Raw genomic sequence first — 19,376 nt, 5'->3', positions numbered from 1 at the left:
GAGGACATTATGCTGAGTGAAATATCTCAGTCACACAGGGACAAATACTGCATAATGCTACTGTTGTAAAACAGGACTGACATTGGGGTTGGGGGAGACTGAGAAAGCTGGGATAAATAATGTATACTGCATTGAAACTGATGAGGGAGAAAACTTTTAAAAAGGGATATGTGATTAGGTATTATTGTCATGACAGGAGTTCAGAACAAAGGCTGCATAGTGGAGTGGACTTGGAGGGAATTGTAAAACAATGAAAGAATTTTTCTTCTACTCTTCAAAGAGAAGAGTATACTGCGGGGGGGGGGAGAAAAGTGCAACAATGAATGAATGGAAATCCAAAATCTCTGTAAATTTTCATTAAAATTAATAACAAAAAAAAGAAAGAGAAAATAAAACAAAGATTCTCACTGCTAGGCCAATTGGCAACACCATGATAGATGGAGAAGAGATTGAGATTGTTAACAATCTCAGATTGTTTTGGTTCTACAGTCAACATTCTTGGCACCAGCAGTCAGGAAATTAAAAGACAGATTTCACAGGGAAAATCTGCTGTCAGGGACCACTTCAGTACTGAAGCGCAATGATGTCAGTCGAGGGACTATAGTGCGCCTGATTCAGGCCATGGTCTTTGCAATTTTTTGCTAACCATCAGAGAGCTGGACAATGACTAATGATGACAGAAGAAGAATTGAGGCCTTTGAGTTGTGGTGATGGAAGGGTCTTGAATATACCATGGACTGACTGGCAAGTGAACAAATAGGACTGTCTTGGAAAGGGTGAGATCAAGTTGCTTTGTGGTGGCAAGGATTTTGACACTCTGTTTCATATACTTTGGACATGTTGCCAGGAAGGACCAGTCCTTGAAGAAGGATGTCATGCTTGGGAGAGTGGAGAGTCTGTGCAGAACAGGAAGACCCTAGGTGAGATGGATTGACACAGTAATGGAACTAGGTGTGTTGGAGACAGTGAAATGAGCTCAGGACAGGGCAGGGTTCAAAGCTACTGTGCACAGGTTCACTATGAGCTGCAGGCAACTCAATGGCACATAACAACAACAACAACAACAACACAGCAGTAAGCACTGAGGAAAAGAAAATTAAAGCAGGCACAGAAATTGTACATCATTTATTAAAATTAATCAGAAAAAACGCCTATCACACTTCTGTTAACAATCACTTTTATAGTATACATCTTTATCAGAGAAACACGGTAAGTTGAAAGAGAAGTAATAACTGGAAGTAAAAGACTGCACTCCAGAATTTGGGTTACAGGTTTGCTAAGTCTATAAAAATCTCCCTAAAAGTTTCCACACTGATATAAAGTACAAGATCTCACTTGAATTTTGCAGCCAGATTGTAAGTTCTCTGAAATAAAATGGGGTCAGAAAGCAAATAACATTGGTGCTATTGAAAGATGGGAAACAATGGCATAGTGATTAAGTGCTCTGTTGCTGTTAGAGGTCACTGGTTTGAACCCACCAGCTGCTCCTTGGGTGAAAAATGTGGTGGCCTGTTTCGGCAAACAGTACAGTCTTAGAAACCCGATGGGGTGGTTTTACTCTGTCATGAAGGCTCAGTGTGAGTCAGAATCAATTTGACAATGGGTTTGAGTTTTTTTGTTGATCTGATTAAAGGAAGGGACCAGTCCATATTTAGAAAGGGCAGAGTCTAGATTCCACATGAAACCAGGGAGAAAAACAAACAAACAAACAAACAAAACATCCATCTTGTTTTCCCAGAGTCTACTGTCTACTGCAAGACTCTGGTGGGTTAGTGTTAAGGAGTTGTGTTGCCAAGCCAAAGACATGCAGTTTGAATCCACCAGCTGGTGGATTCTTTCCGGAAGAAAGATGGGCAATCTCCTCTTGTACAATATACAGCCTCTGAAAACCTGCTGGAGGGTGGACTATGAGTAGTTTCCTATTTGATAGCACATAACAACAGTAACTGAAAGTAGAAGGGAGGTCTCGTGGCCTACTGGTAAGGGGCTGACCTGTCAATCCAAAAGCATGCAGTTGAATCTAATCAGCTGCTCTGATGTGATTTATAACCTCTGAAGTTCTACTGGAGGGTCAGCTGTGACTTTGTTCCAGCCTGATAGCACATAAGAATACTGAAAATAGAAAGAGCCCTACCTAGGATTGTAGCCATCAAAGCTCTCAGCTGCTAACCACAAGAGCAGCAGTTCAAACCCACCCGCAGCTCCCAGAGAGATAGATGTAGAAACTAGGCAGGCCCAATTGTCTAAGACAGGGCAGCGATCCCAGCAGACCCGATGCCGCACCCTACAAACAAAATCAAGTTTGCAGAAAACTTTCAGAAGTCAAGTCCAGACAAAAGTGCTGGCCTTTTGGAAAGCAGAAAGTTTCTGTCCACCCCCTTGCTAAATTTAGAACTTCTTGTACTGCACTAGGAAAACCTCCCGTGCAATAATTAACAAGATACTGTCTCACATGCAAATGCCTAGAGCAAACGTTTTAAAATGTAATCATTAACTGATAGTTACAAGAGCTGTCAGACTCCAATATGTTGTGATGGAGTGAGAGAGAAAGAACTGAGGCAGGCAAGAACCTTCAGAGGAGCATGGAACAAGGAAGAGCCACTGCAGACTGACCATATGACTTGGTGGGGCAGGACTTTGGTTCCTGGCATCAGGCCAAGACAGAGATAGCTGACTTCCAGATGTGTCCACACAACAGCCTCACAAACCGGAAGGAAGCCTGGAAAAATTCATGGAAACATAAGGTGTTTTCTTGGTTCTACAACATTTCTACCTGCTTGCCTTTGCAATTCACATTGTTGACACACTTTTATTGTTAGGTGTCCCTGACTAATTTCTGATCCACAGGTACTCTTTATGCCTGAAAGATTGAAACATTGCTGCCTTATTAAAGACTAAAGTGTGCCTGATCCAAACCATGGGTTGGTGTGTGTGTGTGTGTGTGTGTGTGTTTTTCAGTTGCTTTATGTTGTTGTTGAGCACGACTCATAGCGACCCTATGAACAAAAGACTTGAAGCCTTTCTATAACTATCGACATTTATCAAAGTTCATAGAGTTTCCAGATGCATGTCAGTTGCTTTATATGCATATGAAAATTGGACAATGTTCTCATACCCTCCACTATACTTAAACCCACTGTTGTAGTCGCTGCGACAATCTGTCTCTTTGAGGGCCTTTTTGCTGACCCTCTAGTCTTTCAAACATGATGTCCTTCCTTTTCTAAGGACTGCCCCCCCCAACAACATGCCCAAAGGATGTCAGATGAATTCTCACTATTCCTCCCCTCCCTAGAGCACCCTGGTTGCACTTATTCCAAGACAGATTTACTTGTTCTTTTGGTAGTCCCTGAGATATTAAATCTTTAACTCCAACATCACAACTGAAAGGCATCAGTTCGTTTTTGCTCTTCTCTAGTCATTAACCAATTTTCAGATGCCTATGAAGCAACTGAAAAAAAAAAAAAACAAAAAACCCATGGCTTGGGTCAAGCACACCTTAGTCTTTAAACTGACATCCTTGTCCTTTGGTAATTTACTCCTGGACAGCAGATTTGCCCAATACAATGTATATTTAGATTTCTTGGCTGTTGCTACCAAAGGTATTGTGGATGCATGTAAAATGAAGTCCTTGACAATGTCTATCTTTTTTCTGTTTATCACAATGCTGCCTAATGGTCTAGGTGTGAGTATTTTTGCTTTCTTTACGTTTAGGTGAAAACCATAATGAAAGTTTGTTGTTAGCAGCCATTACACTGACTCAGGCACAGAGTGAAACTCCCGGCTGTGAGCCCTCCTCACGCTCACGGCTTTGTGTTACGTATGATCCATATATTTATATTAGATAAATTCTGGAAGTATATGGCTGAGCCTTTCTTCTTAGTCTGTCTTAGTATGAAGTTCTGCTTAATCTTGTCCACCAGGGTAACTCTGCTAGTATTTGTAATACTGGTGACAAAGCCCCCAGCATCACATTAACATGTAAGTCATCACAATACGACAGACTATGGGGCATGTGCATCAGAAATTCCAGATTTAGAGAGTGGCTAAAAAGTCCAGTTTGGGAATTACCCTTTATCTTACTTTACTTTGAACACTTGTCCAGGCATCAGGGCCTGAGCCTTGGCTTGACAGTACTGTTTTCTCTCAACTAGCCAGTAAGTCTGGATCCACTCCTTAGAATGCAAGTTTCCTATGAAAAAGAGCCCTTGTGGTGAGTGCCCAGTGGCAGGTGGGATCTCAGCAGGGCCAGCGTCAATGATCCCCACTCTAAAAGAAGTCCTCTTTCCTATGCCACTGAAATGAATTAAAGTAACTTGTTGCCTTTAACAAACAGTGGGGTCACAGGCACTTGCAAATCTATTCTCTTATTTTTGAAATGGAATTATGGCTCCAGAATACATTATAAGAAACATCAACAACACTGTAATGAAAACACAGGCTGGTCACTCAGGATTTGGGCTGTTCTCTGCCTAATTATACCAACTATCTGACTGTGGTCAGTTAGCATGTCTTCATGGTGCTTGAAAGCCACAGCCCAGGAGGGAGTACTTGAGGGAGCTTTCTTCTGAAGGACATTCCAGCTGAAGAGAGATGTGTGGAGAAAGGCAGCAGATGCAGCGTGTGTCTGGGCAGTGAGGAAAGTGTACTGGTCTGGTTCTTTTTAGCTTTCCGGTGCTATGTCTGTTCACGACAGCCCACCAAAGCAGGAAAACTGTCCTCTAAAACATACTGGGGACACCTACGTTCACTGCAGCATTAGTCACATCAGCAAAATGGTGTAAACGGCCAAAGTGCCCATCAACAAATGAGAGGATAAACCCACTGTGGTACATATATGCAATGGAATGTGCTACATAACTGTAAACAGTAAGGATCCCACAAGGCCGCGTACAACATGGCTGAATCTAGAGGACAGGATTCTGAGTAAAACAAGGCAATCACGAAAGGACAGATACTGCATGATCCCACCATAATAATAATTCAAGAATAAATGTACACATTGTTGTTGGGTTGGGTTTTCTCCTTTTTATTTCTTTTTTTTAAAGTTTCTTGCAATTTTGCCTCTCACACTGGATCCCCAACCTCCCCAACCCACTTCCTCCTCCACCCATCAAACCATGCGACCCTATGATTACCCCCTGCTTATCCCCCCCCCAGTGCTCCCCACCCTTAGATCGTCACACATGGTTTACTAATTATCTATTTCTACAATAATGGTCTTTTACAGTATGTTACTACATGGTTATGTGCTGTTGAGTCGCTTGCAACTCATAGTGATCTTACATACAACAGCTCTGAAGCCTGTCCTGTCCTGAGCTAGTCTCACTGACTCTCACACACATGTCCCCATTGTCCCAGTTAGTGTATCCATCTCACATACTTTGGGCACGTGGCCAGGAAGGACCTGTCCTTTGAGAAGGACATCATGCTCAGAAGGGAGGAGGGACAGTGTAGGAGAGGAAGACCCCAGATGAGCTGGATATACACATAGCAAGAAGAAAAAAAACTTTGCTTGCTGTTACTTGGAGCTACTAAGCACAGAAAGTCAGCAGTTGGAGCCCATTAGCTGTTCCATGGAGGAAAGCAGAGGCGACCTGCGTCTGTAAAGATTTATAGCTTTGGAGGCTTGATGGAGCAGTTCTACTCTGACCTAATGGGGCTGCTATGAGTTGAAACGGACTTGACGGCTGTAAGCTTTTTAGGGATGAAAAGGGCGAGGGGGAATCACTTTTCAGATACTAGACACTTGGTTTCTTTTCATTATGGGAAAGGCAAAAGCCATTCTCAGTGAAGTCTGGATAACTTGACCAAGGTAAGTGAAGATGGTAAGAAGTACCCAAGAAAGGAGACAATTTTGGTAAATGCTCTAATATATAATTTTGCCACAATAATTAGTAATCACCAAAAATGGTTGTTTATATAGGTAGATAGGGAACACTGGTGGCCTACTGGCAAGAAGTTTCACTGAAATCCTGAAGGCCCGTGGTTCGAATCCACCAGCTTGCTATGTGGGAGAGCCCTCCCATATGATTATCTGGCTCTGAAAACCCACTGGAGGGTCAGCTATGGGTCAGTTCCGACTCAATGGTAAATAACAACAACATGGTTATCTACATGTATATAGGAAGGCTATGCAATGGCATGCATATGTTCAGTTGCAGTTGCAGGCATATGAACATACATATTTGTATGCACTGCACATATAGCCATAGGTTAAGTTCATGGGGAGTTGAGCTGTTAATACAAAAGTGACACCTCTCAAGTGATCCAAATCCATCAGCAACTCCTCAGCAGAAATATGGGAAATGTCCTCTCAAGCTCCTTCTATAAGAGTTGTAGCCTCTGAAAATCCTCTGAAGGGTCAGCTATGAGTTGGTTCTGACCCCAAAGCAAACAGCAGTACATTTAAAAGCAAACAGGAATACAGTTATGGAGTCTTCCCATATATATCCAGAAAGATGGTAGGGTTGGTTTATTTGGTTAAAAGGCTTAGTTAGGACCGTGAGAAAACATAATCAGTTCATAAAAATAGTGTTTTCCATTATTTTGATGATAGTGTGTTGTTTGAAGTCGTGTCAGAACTGACTCATAGCTGACCCTCAAGTAGGTTTTCAGAGGCAGTAAGTCACACGAGAAAAGACTGCTCATCATTGCTGTCCCACTGATGGATCCAACACGTGTGCTTTTGGGACTGCAATACAGCTTCTTACCATTAGGGAGTGTTTTTGTCATGTGCCATCAGGTCGACTCTGACCCTGAGGGCCCTATTGAACAATGGCTCAAAACCGTACACTGTCTCCTGAGCCAACCTCACCATCTCTGACACACCTGACCTGACCTGTCAATCCATCTCATCCAGAATCTTCCTTTCTCGACTGACCCTCTACCCTTCCAATCATGATGTCCTGGTGACATGCCCAACTAGGTAATGTTATGTTATTTGAGCTGGACCCACTCATAGCTGACCTTCTAGCAGGTTTTTAAAGGCAGTAAATCATATGAGATATTTCCATCCTACCTCCAGGCAGCAGCTGGTGGATTCGAAGCGTGTGCCTTTTGGGATCGCAGCGCAGCTTCTTACCTCAAGGCCACCAGAGCTCCCTGGGTGGTATGTTGTGTTGTTTGGTGCTCTTGAATGTGACTCATAGTGACCCTATGAACAGGTGACCTGAATCCTGCCCTATTCTGTGCCATCCCCCCATCATCTCTTTCACATTAGAATCCACTAAAGTCATCATGCCAATGCATCTTGTTGGAGGTCTTGGGAATAAAATTATTTCTGGAGGTCACCTTTCAGTCAAATTAACAGATAAGTTTATAAAGGAAACAATGTCACCTGTGAGGAATGTTCTCTCTTTAACAACGAGACCCAATAGTCAACACTTACACAAAAGCAAAGATGGGAAGGGAAGCTCAACAGAAACAGAATAACACTTTGGAAATTACGAGAATGGCAACACAGTGTGAAAAATGTAAGCAATGTCACAGGAAAATCTGTATAAAATTCATCAAGTGATATCTGAACACAATAAAATGTTTTTTTTTTTAAAAAAAAATAAAACAACAGAAAAACCTCATTATGAGTTCTGTAAACGGTTAAGGACTAACTGGCTGTTAAAAAAGAAAGTTGAACATTCAAGACCACTCACAGCAGGAGCAATGATTACCTAACATGGGAGGGACTGGAGAGCATTATGCTGAAGGAACTCACTCAGTCTCACAAGGACAAATATTGTATAAAACCATTATTGTAAAATCAGTATAAGGATCCAGGAGGGGTAGAAGAGGGTAGAGGCAGAGAGATGAGGATACGCATGGAAAGGGGAGGATTAATTATGAGGTTGCACAATTAGAAGGGTTGGGAGGTGAGGGAAATTGAAGGAATTTGTTTTTGAAAACAATGTATTTTAATTATGTAATGTCAGCTGAATCTGGACTCTGGCTCCTTGACGCACAGCAAGTTTGAGGGCTCAGGGCAACTCTGGTGTTCTTTGGGCCCCATGCGGGGGTCAGCAGAGCAGACATGCCAGATAAACTGGGGGTCTGGCAGAAGAACTTTGCCAGCATTTGGGCATGCCGGCTTGCTAAAACCCTGAAAGGTCATATCCTGCCTAGGGTCTTTGGAGACTTAATGTCAGCTGGATCTGGACTCTGGCTCCTTGAGGCACGGCAGGTTTGAGGGCTCAGGACAATTTTGTGGGGGCCGACAGAGTGGACATGCCAGATGAACTGGGGGTCTGGCAGAAGGACTTTGCCAGCATTTGGGCGTGCCAGCTTGCTAAAACTCTGAAGGGTCCTCGGGCGTTGAGGACTCTCCTTCATAGGGTCACTATGAGTCACCTGTGACTTGACAGCACTTAACAACAATAACATCAACATGGAGAGAGAGATCAGCTGGCCTAGTAGACAGAAGGTGGTGCTACCAAGCTGAAGGTGGATGACTTTTAATCCCCGGCCCTCGGGCCTGTCTTTCATTGTTTTTGTTCAGACATTCCTCCAGGTCGTATAGCCCTGGTGTACAAGTTGCTGTACCACAGTCACTTGTGGTTGCTGTGAGGCTGAACACTGTGACACTGATGTGTCAAATGTGTTAATGGTTGGTTACTCAATGTGGACAGAGAGTGGGGTGGAGCTCCCCGATTAAAACAAGCTTGGAAGGAGGAGTGGCATCCGCTTCCATAATAGCTTGCCTCCAGAAACCCTATGAACCTGGAGAGAGGATGAGAGACACCCAAGCTTTGAGGACTCTCCTTAATAGGGTTGCTATGAGTCGCCTGCGACTTGACGGCACTTAACAACAACAACAAAAAAACAAACTAGTAGAAAAGTTAAAAAATAATGTATAGGAATGATAGTGTGAAACTCAATTTGAATTAAAGAATGTATGAAATACAATTAAAAAAAAAAAGACCGCTCAGAAGCACTTCAAAAGGAATCCACTTTAATTTGCATGGATCTCCACTTTGGGAAAAACTCAGCTACTCGACAGCCCTACAGAGCACAGTTCCACTGGGACACACACAGTCACCATGAGTTTTAACGCTCATTTGAACATTTACTCATTACTGGAAAAGTTCTTTCAAATATTTACTCTTTGCCAACACAGGTAAAAAAGAAGGTCCTCCTATCCAACCTCCAGGAAAATCAGAAATGGATTCATTTAAAATTAAACCAGAAACTATTTCCCCACACAAACCACACTTAAGAAAATCAGAAATGGATTCATTTAAAATTAAACCAGAAACTATTTCCCCACACAAACCACACTTAAGTTAAGGAACGTATTAGGGAGCTCTTGCATTCACTTTTTTATAGCTTGTGAGAATGGAAGGCAGGTGAGGGTCTTAGAGAATCACAGACTACTATCAACTCGTTTAAGAGCATAGTGAAGACTTCTATTGATCTCTCTCTCTTCACAGACACACACTCCACTATTCTAGGTTACAACAGACAGTCAATACTACAAGTCGACAAGATTGCCAAGGCATCACCATTAACCATAAATCATGGTTATTACCACTGCACTTCATTTGGTGTTAGGCAAATGTAATTTTTGGAGCAATCACACTGAATACAGCATTTGTGTAAAACAGTAAAGAAGTATAAGGTGGTCATTCTGCAATAATTACCAGCAGGATGAAATACATATCATCATTGTAGTAGTTCCTGTTCATTATAAAACATCTCTGGTCTTCAATTTAGATAGAATTTACACAAGTAACTACTGGCTACTCTTGTGGATATAGGTTCATGGCTTTGGAAATTGGTGCCATTGTGGGGTGAACGATGACTAATTTACAAAATTCACACCATTAATTACAAAATCATAATACCCATGTGGCTGTCTAAGCTACTTAACTGATTTATCCTAATATAATGTCCTCTTTACATGTGAGAGAAGGCGACAAATACTCATTAATATAATTTCCATCTATTAATGTGCTGTGCTTTTATGTAAGCACTTCTTATTCTGAAAATTTACTGACAGCCACTCAGAAAGCATTGTGGAACCTTCAGATTTCATTATGGGTCATTTAATCATCTATCCCCCCCTTTTGTCCCCCTCTCCTAAAAGCCCTTTCTATTTCACTTAAAAACCTCTTCCACCTTGCATCTATTTTAACACAGTACTCAATCAAATTGGAACCACATATTCCCAGCAATTGGGCTAAAATGATTAACCACCTCCATCACATAATGGGAGATGAATCTCTGGTGCCAAAGATCGCTGGTTCGAATCCACCAACTAGTCCAAGGGAGAAAGACAACTATCTCTTCCCATTTGATTTCTAGCCTTTGAAAACCCACTGGAGGATCAGTTATGAGTTGGTTCCAACTCGATGGTAATGAGTTTTTTAACATAGAATATTTTTAAACAAGTAACAGAGAACACTGTGTGGAAACATTTTTAGCCTAGCCAGATAACTGATTTGGACAGCAAATGAACGATGTGCATTGTTAATAAGCTGTCCCATGCACCATCAAAACCTTCGTAGTAAAGGGGCCACTGCCATAATAGCAATCCTCGCCTGTCTCTCTACAAAACTGCTTCTCTCACTCACCTGGTGGACTCCCATGTCCTGCCGCCGCTGTGGCGATTGCAAAAGCAGAAGCAGGAGAGACAGAGCAGTGGGCACTGTCAGCAGTCTGCCCTGGTTATAGAAAACAAGAAGAAAGAACAGTGAGGTTAGTAGACTCAAGTCAGTAAAGAAATTTCTCCTTTTTCATGCCCTTCATTGCCTCTATTTTTAGAAAAATGACATGATTCTACATCAGCAATTTCACTTTGTCCCCAAGAATAGGGGAAACGTCTTGTACGTGAATGGTCAAAGCAGCATTACTCACAACAGCCAAAAAGTGAAACAACCCAACTGTCTAGCCACAGGGAACAGGAAAAAAGTGGTCTCTCCATTCAATGGAACATGATTCAGTTATAAAAGGAATGAAGTACTGGTGTTGTTGTTTACTGTCGAGTTGGAATCAACCCACAGCTGATTCTCTGGTGAGTTCTCAGAGGCAGTAAATCACATGGGAAGAGACTGCCCAGCCTTCTCCCGTGGATCTAAATCACATGCCTTTTTAGGATTGCAGTGCAGCTTCCTACCACTAGGCCACCCGAGCGCCTCACGATGTAACTTTAAAATCTTATGCTAAGTGAAAGAAATGAATGCATCTTGAAAGAAGTGCAGCCAGCATGCTCCTTAATTGTTAGAATGGTGAGAGTTGGTCTCACACACTTGTTGCATGGTATCAAAAGAAGCTAGTCCCTGGAGTAGGACATTGTGTGTGGGAAAGTGGAAGAGCAGAGGGAAAATGGGAGACCCTGACTAAGATGGATCAGTACAGTGGATGAAGCAATGGGCTTAAGTGAGGCAGAGGTTGGCAAGATGACACCAACTGATGCAGTGTTTCATTCTGCCATATAAATGTTCTAACACTGGAACCAACTCAATGGCACCTGAAAACAACAACATCGTATGAAAGAAATCAGACACGGAAGGCTACATAGTATAAGAAATTATATGAAAATAAGAATTTATATGAAATGTCCAGAACAGACAAATGCAAATGCAGACAGACAGAAAGTGGATTAGTGGTTTCTGGAGTTGAGGGGATGGGGTGGGAAAGAGTGGAAGTAGGCATGGGAGTGACTGTTAATGGGAATCCAGTTTCTTTTAGGGGTAATAAAAATGTTCTCTAATGAGTGGTGATAGTTAAGCAACACTGAATGACAGACACTAAATGAATGTACTAAAAAATACTTAAAGGGATGAATTTTATTGTATGTGAGTATATCTCAATAAGGAGAGACTTTTAAAAAATATATCACTGGAAAAGGTTTTTGTTCTTGTTGCTCTTGTTAAGTGCCACTGCAACCCTATGAACAAACGACCTGAACCCTGTTCTATAACTATTATCATTTCTCTATGTTCATAGAGTTTCCAGAGGTATGTGTTTTAGGAAGTGGATGACACTCCTGCTTTTAAACCTGGATCAATCTGGGAGCTCCAGCAAACACCGCCCATGATGAGTAACCACAGGGGTCTGTACAGGAGAAGACCCTCAAGGGAATGGATGACGCAATGGCTGCAACAATGGGCTTGGGCATATCAGAGCTCAGGAGAATGGGGTCTGTCTCTGCTGTCTAGCGGGTCACTACGAGTAATAGCAGACGTGATGGCACTGAACATCAGTAATACTGGTTACTGATAGAAGTTCCTTCTGGAAACATTGTTAAGGTTTGGGGATGAGTTAAGGGCAACGCTTCTAGAATCAGAAGGGTTTGCTGAGCAACCTTTCACTCTACAGACTGTGTTAAGCACAGTATGTGAGATGCTGAAGCTGACTTCACTGCTTAACTTCACTTAAGGTTTTTTTTCTTTTCAGAAAATAATCTACTATTTTTTTAAAAAAAATGACAGCAAACAAATCTTTAAGAGTTTTTGTTAGCTTATTCTGAATTACACGGTCTAGCTTAAGATAAGTAAGTAAGAGAGGAAGCAAAGAGCTACTGCAGGTGTCCCTGGGAAAGCACACGGCAGCTCTGCACTGTCCTTACCCTAGAGCCTTGACGTTTTTCTGGAGCAAGGTGACAAGTACACAGATGAATATGCAAATTTTCAGTTCGACCGTAGACAATGTGTGATGCTGTCTCATTTAGATTCTCTATATAATCACTGAATTCAATCTCCTTTTGCTGTCCTATGCCTCAAGGATTTAATCAACAGCAAGGAAGAAACACGAGATTTTACTAATCCAAATAATCCTTACATATTACAAGAACTGTTCAAATAATTCTAACATAAATTTTTGCATTTACATATGACTACAAAGACATGAGAGGTGCTTTGAGAGGCTAGAAATCAGGGCAGGGACTATGACAGAGTCATATTTGAGGCTGGAGCTTCCAGAAGCAGAATTCTGCCAAATATTTTCTGGCTACAGTGAACTCAAGAAGGTCTGTTCTACATGCCAATTGTTCAGGAGGCCACCAGCGCCTGCACTGAAAGGCTCTAAGAATAGTAGAGCTATTTGGTTGTGACAAGCTAGGAAAGTTCAGCTTGTCACCTCCATTTATCCAAAGCAGCCTGCCCATAACCGAGCAGTAGTCTGAAATCAATCCAATCCCCAAAGGGCTAATATCCATCAAGACACATTCTCTGTCCACTGCTTGATCCACGCTAGCTGCTCTCAAAGCTGAAGGAAATGACAGCCGCCTCCACCAAGTGGCTGAGGCCACACACATGATGAGTGTGTTGAGCGAGCAGACTCTCCTTGATACTGTCTTTGGCTAAACTGCCTTCCTTAAACACGTAAACATAAGAGTTAAAAAAAATTACATTTTACTTGGGTTACTTGGGGTGAATGTGGTTTCCTAACTGCATGATATTCTCTTCTTATTGGAAATAATTGGCTTGAGAAGAAAATAATTAAATGCTTCAAAGAAAATTGTTATTTTATTTGAGCAATGGAGAAAATGAAGTAATAATCAAAAGATGCCTATTTTTCACTTCTGATGGTTTTTCTTCCAATTAAAGAGTATGTTATAAAACAAATTATGGTGTAATGCTTCACAATTATCATAACTTTTTGTTATTTAAAGTATAAATCAACCAGTAGCGATAATTACAACAGGGGTCCTAGTTGAAATAGTGTTATTAATAAGAAAGGTCCCCTAAAATTAAGATAACATAAGGTGTTTAGGGCTCTTGTACATAAGGTTGCTATGAGTCACAAATGACTCGATGGCACATAACAACAACAATAACAACTTAACAGAGACCACACTGGTCTCTGATTGAGAGCCAAAAAATGTCTTTACTGATTTCAACATCGTTCCTTGTGTTCTTATGACTCTATGATTTAGCCACCCCAAAACTGGGAAATCCAGCCCTGCAATTCTTCATTTAGCAATCATCTAAGAATGAGCCTTTTGATTCACTTTACTCCACACAAAGTCGAATACTGAAGAGCCCAATCAATACTGGTGATTCTGATCACATGCCCTCTAATCATTATGTTTTCCATCACTTGGTCCAACAATAGTATTTATTCATTTTCATCTCTGAGACTTAATAGAGGGAGACAAAGGGAATACCAAGAAATTCAGGGAAGTATCTCACTTTGGTACTTCTGAGTGCTCACCTCCAGGCTGGCGGTAGCGGAGGTGCCGAGGAGTGGAGGGTGATCTGCAGGGAGACAGTTCCGGAGTGTCCACAGTGGGGGCGCTCTCCATCCCTGCTCGGTCCACTGGTGCAGACTCGAGGACGGCTGCTTTAAAACATGAATTTTAATTCAAGAGCTTTCTGTGAGTATCATGCATGGAAACAGAAATTTTTGTTATGGATAACAAGCATTTCACATCGGTCTGCATTTTTAAAGGGTCTGAATATGAAATCAAGTCATTCCTCTGGATACAATGTTAATGACACTAAATCTAACTATGGATCTTTCTAGTCCAGTTTGCTGACCCAGCTGATTCTCGTTGGCCCTGGCTCTCTCCACTCAGTCTCTCTGCCCAACACAGCAGCAGATGGAGAAGAGAGCATAGATTATGGCATGGGTGTCATGTCTTTCAGAATGGGGCAAGGTAAAGGGTTTCCCCCACCCCATATTATAACTCAGACTAGGATCAAAATAGAAATTGCTCGGGTTGCTTCTTTCAGCCAAAGTTGTACATCTACAAATGTCTCCTCACCTTCCCGCCACCTCAACAAACTCTAGAGCCCTCATATTTAGGGATAGAGACTTTCACTATTCAAAATGGTTGTTGTTGTTATGTGCCATCGAGTCGTTTGCGACTCATAGCGACCCTATGTACAACAGCCCTAAACCCTGCTCTATCCTGTGCCAATCTCATTGCCTCTGACACACCCATCCCGAGTACCCCAGTCACTGAATCAATCCACCTCATAGAGGGTCTTCCCCTCCTATGCTGTCTCTCTACTCTACCCAGCATGATGTCCCTCTCTAAAGACCTGTCCTTCCTTGCAACATGTCCAAAGTATGTCAGACGAAGCCCCAGAATCTTTGCCTCCAAGGAGTAGCCTGGCTTAACCCTCTACAGGATGAATCTGTTTGTTTTCTTGGTAGTCCATGGTACATTCAATACTCTTCTCCAGCACCACAGCTCAAAGGCATCAACTCTCCTTCTGTCCTCCCTAGTCATTGTCCAACTCTCTGATGCATAACAAATGATTGCAAAGACCATGGCCTGTATCAGGCTCACCTTTGTCTCTAAAGAGATACCATTGCTCTTGAGTACTTTAGAGAGGTCCCTAACAGCAGACTTTCCCATCGCAACATGCCTTCTGATTTCCTGGCTGCTGGTACCAAGAGTGTTGACTGTGGAGCAGAGCAGACTGAAGCTGTAAACAATCTCAATCTCTTCGCCATCCATCCTGATGCTACCGATTGGTCCAGTGGTGAGAATCTTTGTCTTCTTGACATTGAGCCTCAGTCCATACTGAAGGCTGCAGTCCTTGACCCTCTGCAGTAGCACAAACCTAATACAGCTACGAAAATTCTTAAGATTTCTGGTGGCCTGTTCCATAGAGAGTTGTGTTGCTAACCCAAGAGTCACACCTCTCTGGCTGTTTGAGTCCACTAGCTACTTCTTCTTTGCTTTTTTTTTTTTTAAGGACTGTCTGTAGATTTTTAATTGCTTTTTAAAAAATTTCATTTTAATGAAAGCTTGCAGAAACTTTAGATTTCCATTTTCATTGTTGTACTTTTCTCCCTGCCCACCCATCCCCGCCAATTCACTTTTCTTTTTGAAAAGTAAAAGAAAAAATTCTTTCCTTCTTATTCAATCCCTCCCCCAAAGTCCACTCCACTATGCTACCTTCATTCCGGACTCCTGTCATAACAATAATATCTAATAATATATTCCTTTTAAGCAGTTCTCTCCCTCATCTGTTTCAATGCGGTATACACTATTTATCTCCTCTTTCTCCATCTATGCCCAACCCCGATGTCAGTCCTACTTCTCAGGAAGAAGATGGGCAATCTCCTCCAGGGCAATTAACGACCTCTCAAACAACACAAAAGGGGGCCAGCTCTGCATTGGTTCTGACTCTACAGCAATGAGTACGTTTAGAAAATTAAGGTTACGTTTTGGTCCCTGACTTACACTAGCCATAACTCAAGTGTGCTGTACTCACACACAGCTAATGACCAAGACAGCACAGACACCGAGTATTTCTATCCTCTCGGAAAGGTCTTTCAAAAGGCCTGGTCTAGAGCTACAGTTGAGCAGAAAGCAAGTGGCAAATTTTCCAAGGAATGTTGAGTGAGTTGGAGATCATTTTGACAAAGAGCTGCAACTATCCTCCCTAAAATAAAAGACAAGCCATTCCATGCAGCCTTTCTTGTGACCCTGCTGATCCTAGCTGAGATCTAAACACGGTATGGTCTAAAATCAGGAAAGCTGTGTGTCGTGGTTATATTCTCCCTCCATACCCATTCGATCTGTATGCTGAGCAAATTATTAAAAAATCCACACTGTATCAAAAAAGGTCATGTCCCGTCTACAGTCTTGGGAGACTTAATGTCAGCTGAATCCGGGCTCTGGCTCCTTGAGGCATGGTAGGTTTGAGGGCTCAGGGCTATTCTGGTGTTCTTTGGGCCCCATGTGGGGGTTAGCAGACCGGACATGCCAGATGCACTGGGGTCTGGTGGAAGGACTTTGCCAGCATTTGGGCGTGCTGGCTTGCTAATACCCTGAAAGGTCATGTCCTGCCTAAGGTCTTAGGAGACTTAATGTCATCTGAATCCTACAGCGGTAACTTGTGGCTGCTGTGAGGCTGAATAGCATGACACTGGTGTGTCAAATGTGTTAATGATTGGCTACCCAATGCAGACAGAGAGTGGGGTGGAGCTCCCCAATTAAAACAAGCTTGGAAGGAGGAGTGGCATCCACTTCCATAACAGCTTGCCTCTGGAAACCCTATGAACTGGGAGAGAGGATGAGAGACACCTAAGCGTTGAAGACTCTCCTTCATAGGGTCGCGGTAAGTCGCCTGCGACTCACGGCACTCAACAACAACATATCAAGAAGAGTGTGGAGCCAGGATTGGAGGAAGACTCATCAACAACCTGCTTTATACAGATGACACAGCCTTGCTTTCTGAAAGTGAAAAATACTAGAAGGACTTACAATAGAAAAATCAAAGATGACAGCCTTCAACATGGATTATGCCTCAACATCAAGAAAACAAAAATCAATATCACTGAGACAATAGGCAACATCATGATAGATTGAGACAAGATTGACATTGTAAAAAACGTCATTTTCTTGGATCCATAATCAGCATCCATGGTCTTAGCTGCCAAGAAATCAGAAGATGGACTGCATGCGGAAAGACTGTTGTCAAGGACCCCACCAAAGTGCTAAAGAGCAAAGATATCCATTTAAAAGTCTAAGCTGTCCCTAATCCAAGCCACAGTGTTTTCAGTTGCCTCCTATGTATTTCAAAGTTGGACCATGAATAAGGAAGACCAAAGAAGAATCAATGCCTTTGAACTGCGGTGTTGCTCAATAGTATTGAAAACCCTATGGGCTGACAAAAGAACAAGCACTTCAGTCTTGAAAGATGCAAGCAACCTGGATGGCCAACAGAGGCAAGGATTATGAAATCATCTCACATACTCTGGGCATGTGTCAGGAGCAGCCAGTCCTATGAAAAACACAACATTCAGGGAAAAGCAGATGGCCAATTAAAGAGACGAAGACCCTCCAGGAGATAGACTGACAAAGTGACTGTAACAATGAGCTGGATCTCGGCAGAGATTGTGAGGATGACCCAGGGCAAGGTGCGGATCTGTTGTTCACTGGGTCACTGTGAGTCCTAGTTGACTCCAGGGTCTCTAACAACAGCAACAACAACAGTAACATTCTTTGGTCACATTTAGACCACGGAATTATAGAAGCACTTAACCTCCACTGACTAGAGTGGTACAAATGATTAAAAATGGCACTACAACCTGAAGAATAGCAGTTTGAATCTATCAACTGGTAGCTCAAAGGAATCTGCTTCCACAAGGTCACAGCTTTGAAACTCCTATGGAGCAGTTCCCCTCTGCACACATGAGCTCGCTTTGTGTTTGAACTGACTAAACAGCCACCACCACCAGCTCACTGGTTTAATAATGAGGTGAAAGTGCATTATTGCAAAGACAAGCACTAAAATAATTCAGAAACACCCATCAACACTTGCACTTATCCCTTGGACTTTCCCCATAAATCTCTCCTGGCAGAAGCCTGGTGTCGTTCCTACTGACTTTCAATCACCTCTGTCAGCAGAACCTCTCACAGCTGACTCCCTCTGCCAACCCCTTGGGAAGTTCACTCGACAAGCTCCACAGCACCCCTAATCACTCTTCATTAAAGTTGCTTTACACTCGCTGTGATTTACCCTCTTAGAAATGTGGCCACAATTTTGCTATTTTGAGCACAAAAGAATCAGGGAGCGAAGATAGTGAGAATCTTCCCTTGAATGGCATAATGACAGTAAAGCTGGCAGTGAGGCAAGATGCAGACAAAATACCAGTGCTTAGCTATGAGTTTTATTATTTTCTAAATAGCTCCCTGAAAATTCCGTAATGGAAGGCATCTGTTCTCCAAAGAGCAAGCAGAATACAAAACTAATTTCTGCGGTTTAATGCAACCACTTACTCATCTGAGGCAAATGAAGAATTCATTAGTCAGCAACAATACTGAACTCTGAAAACTTTGCAGCAAGAGAGCCGGACAGGACGAGAATATCCACCAGAAGAATAGGCAAGGAAGAACAGAACTGCGAGCCAGCAGGTGCCTAGAGAAAGGATTCAGCCCATGCCTGTTTGGATGGTGGGGAGAAAACATTTCCTCCTGGCATGTCCACATTCCATCAAGTTCCAGGCGACCAGTTATGCTTGCAGGACAAGTGGGCAGATGTGGGCTCCTAACAAATGCTAAAATCAAGAGCACTCACAGCCCACAGGCAGGGAATTTTCAAATAAGAACACAGTCACAGATACTAGTAATTCAGGGAGCACAGCAAAGCTCGAGCTACACTGCAGTCATGGCCTAAGTGAATACTGATTGCTGGTGGTTTTCTTTTTCATGACCCCACTGGGCAGAATCTCGCTATCTCTGAGTCAGCCTAATGCTTTTGCTTTCTGAAAGCACCCACGGTAAGAAGGAGGCGGAACTGCATGGTAGAGGAAGAATGGAGGGTATGAATGAAGGCCAGTGACTCTAGTACAAATACAGGGACTGGATTGGTGGGAAGCTAAAGTCCACATGTGTTCTCCCACTCAGGAGACCCAAATTCCACTGCTGGTCAATGCACCCTATGTGCAGCAGCCACCCATCTGCCAATAGAGGCTTCTGT

General features: G+C 42.6%; 1 protein-coding gene across 1 annotated transcript in view; it reads right to left on the bottom strand.

The window, feature by feature from the left end:
• Positions 1-19,376, bottom strand: part of RASGRF2 (Ras protein-specific guanine nucleotide-releasing factor 2) — a 432,531-nt gene that overhangs the window by 181,347 nt on the left and 231,808 nt on the right. Inside the window, exons 16-17 of the mRNA XM_006889857.1 lie at positions 14,146-14,271; positions 10,563-10,652 (exon numbers count right to left, since the gene is read on the bottom strand). Coding sequence (XP_006889919.1) covers positions 10,563-10,652; positions 14,146-14,271 — 216 coding nt within the window. The remainder of the gene's footprint in view (positions 1-10,562; positions 10,653-14,145; positions 14,272-19,376) is intronic.

This window comes from Elephantulus edwardii, unplaced genomic scaffold (genome assembly GCF_000299155.1).
Source record: "Elephantulus edwardii isolate Elephantulus edwardi_28Jun2011 unplaced genomic scaffold, EleEdw1.0 scaffold00082, whole genome shotgun sequence".
Taxonomy (NCBI): domain Eukaryota; kingdom Metazoa; phylum Chordata; class Mammalia; order Macroscelidea; family Macroscelididae; genus Elephantulus; species Elephantulus edwardii.
This window is presented reverse-complemented; position numbering and strand designations above follow the sequence as displayed.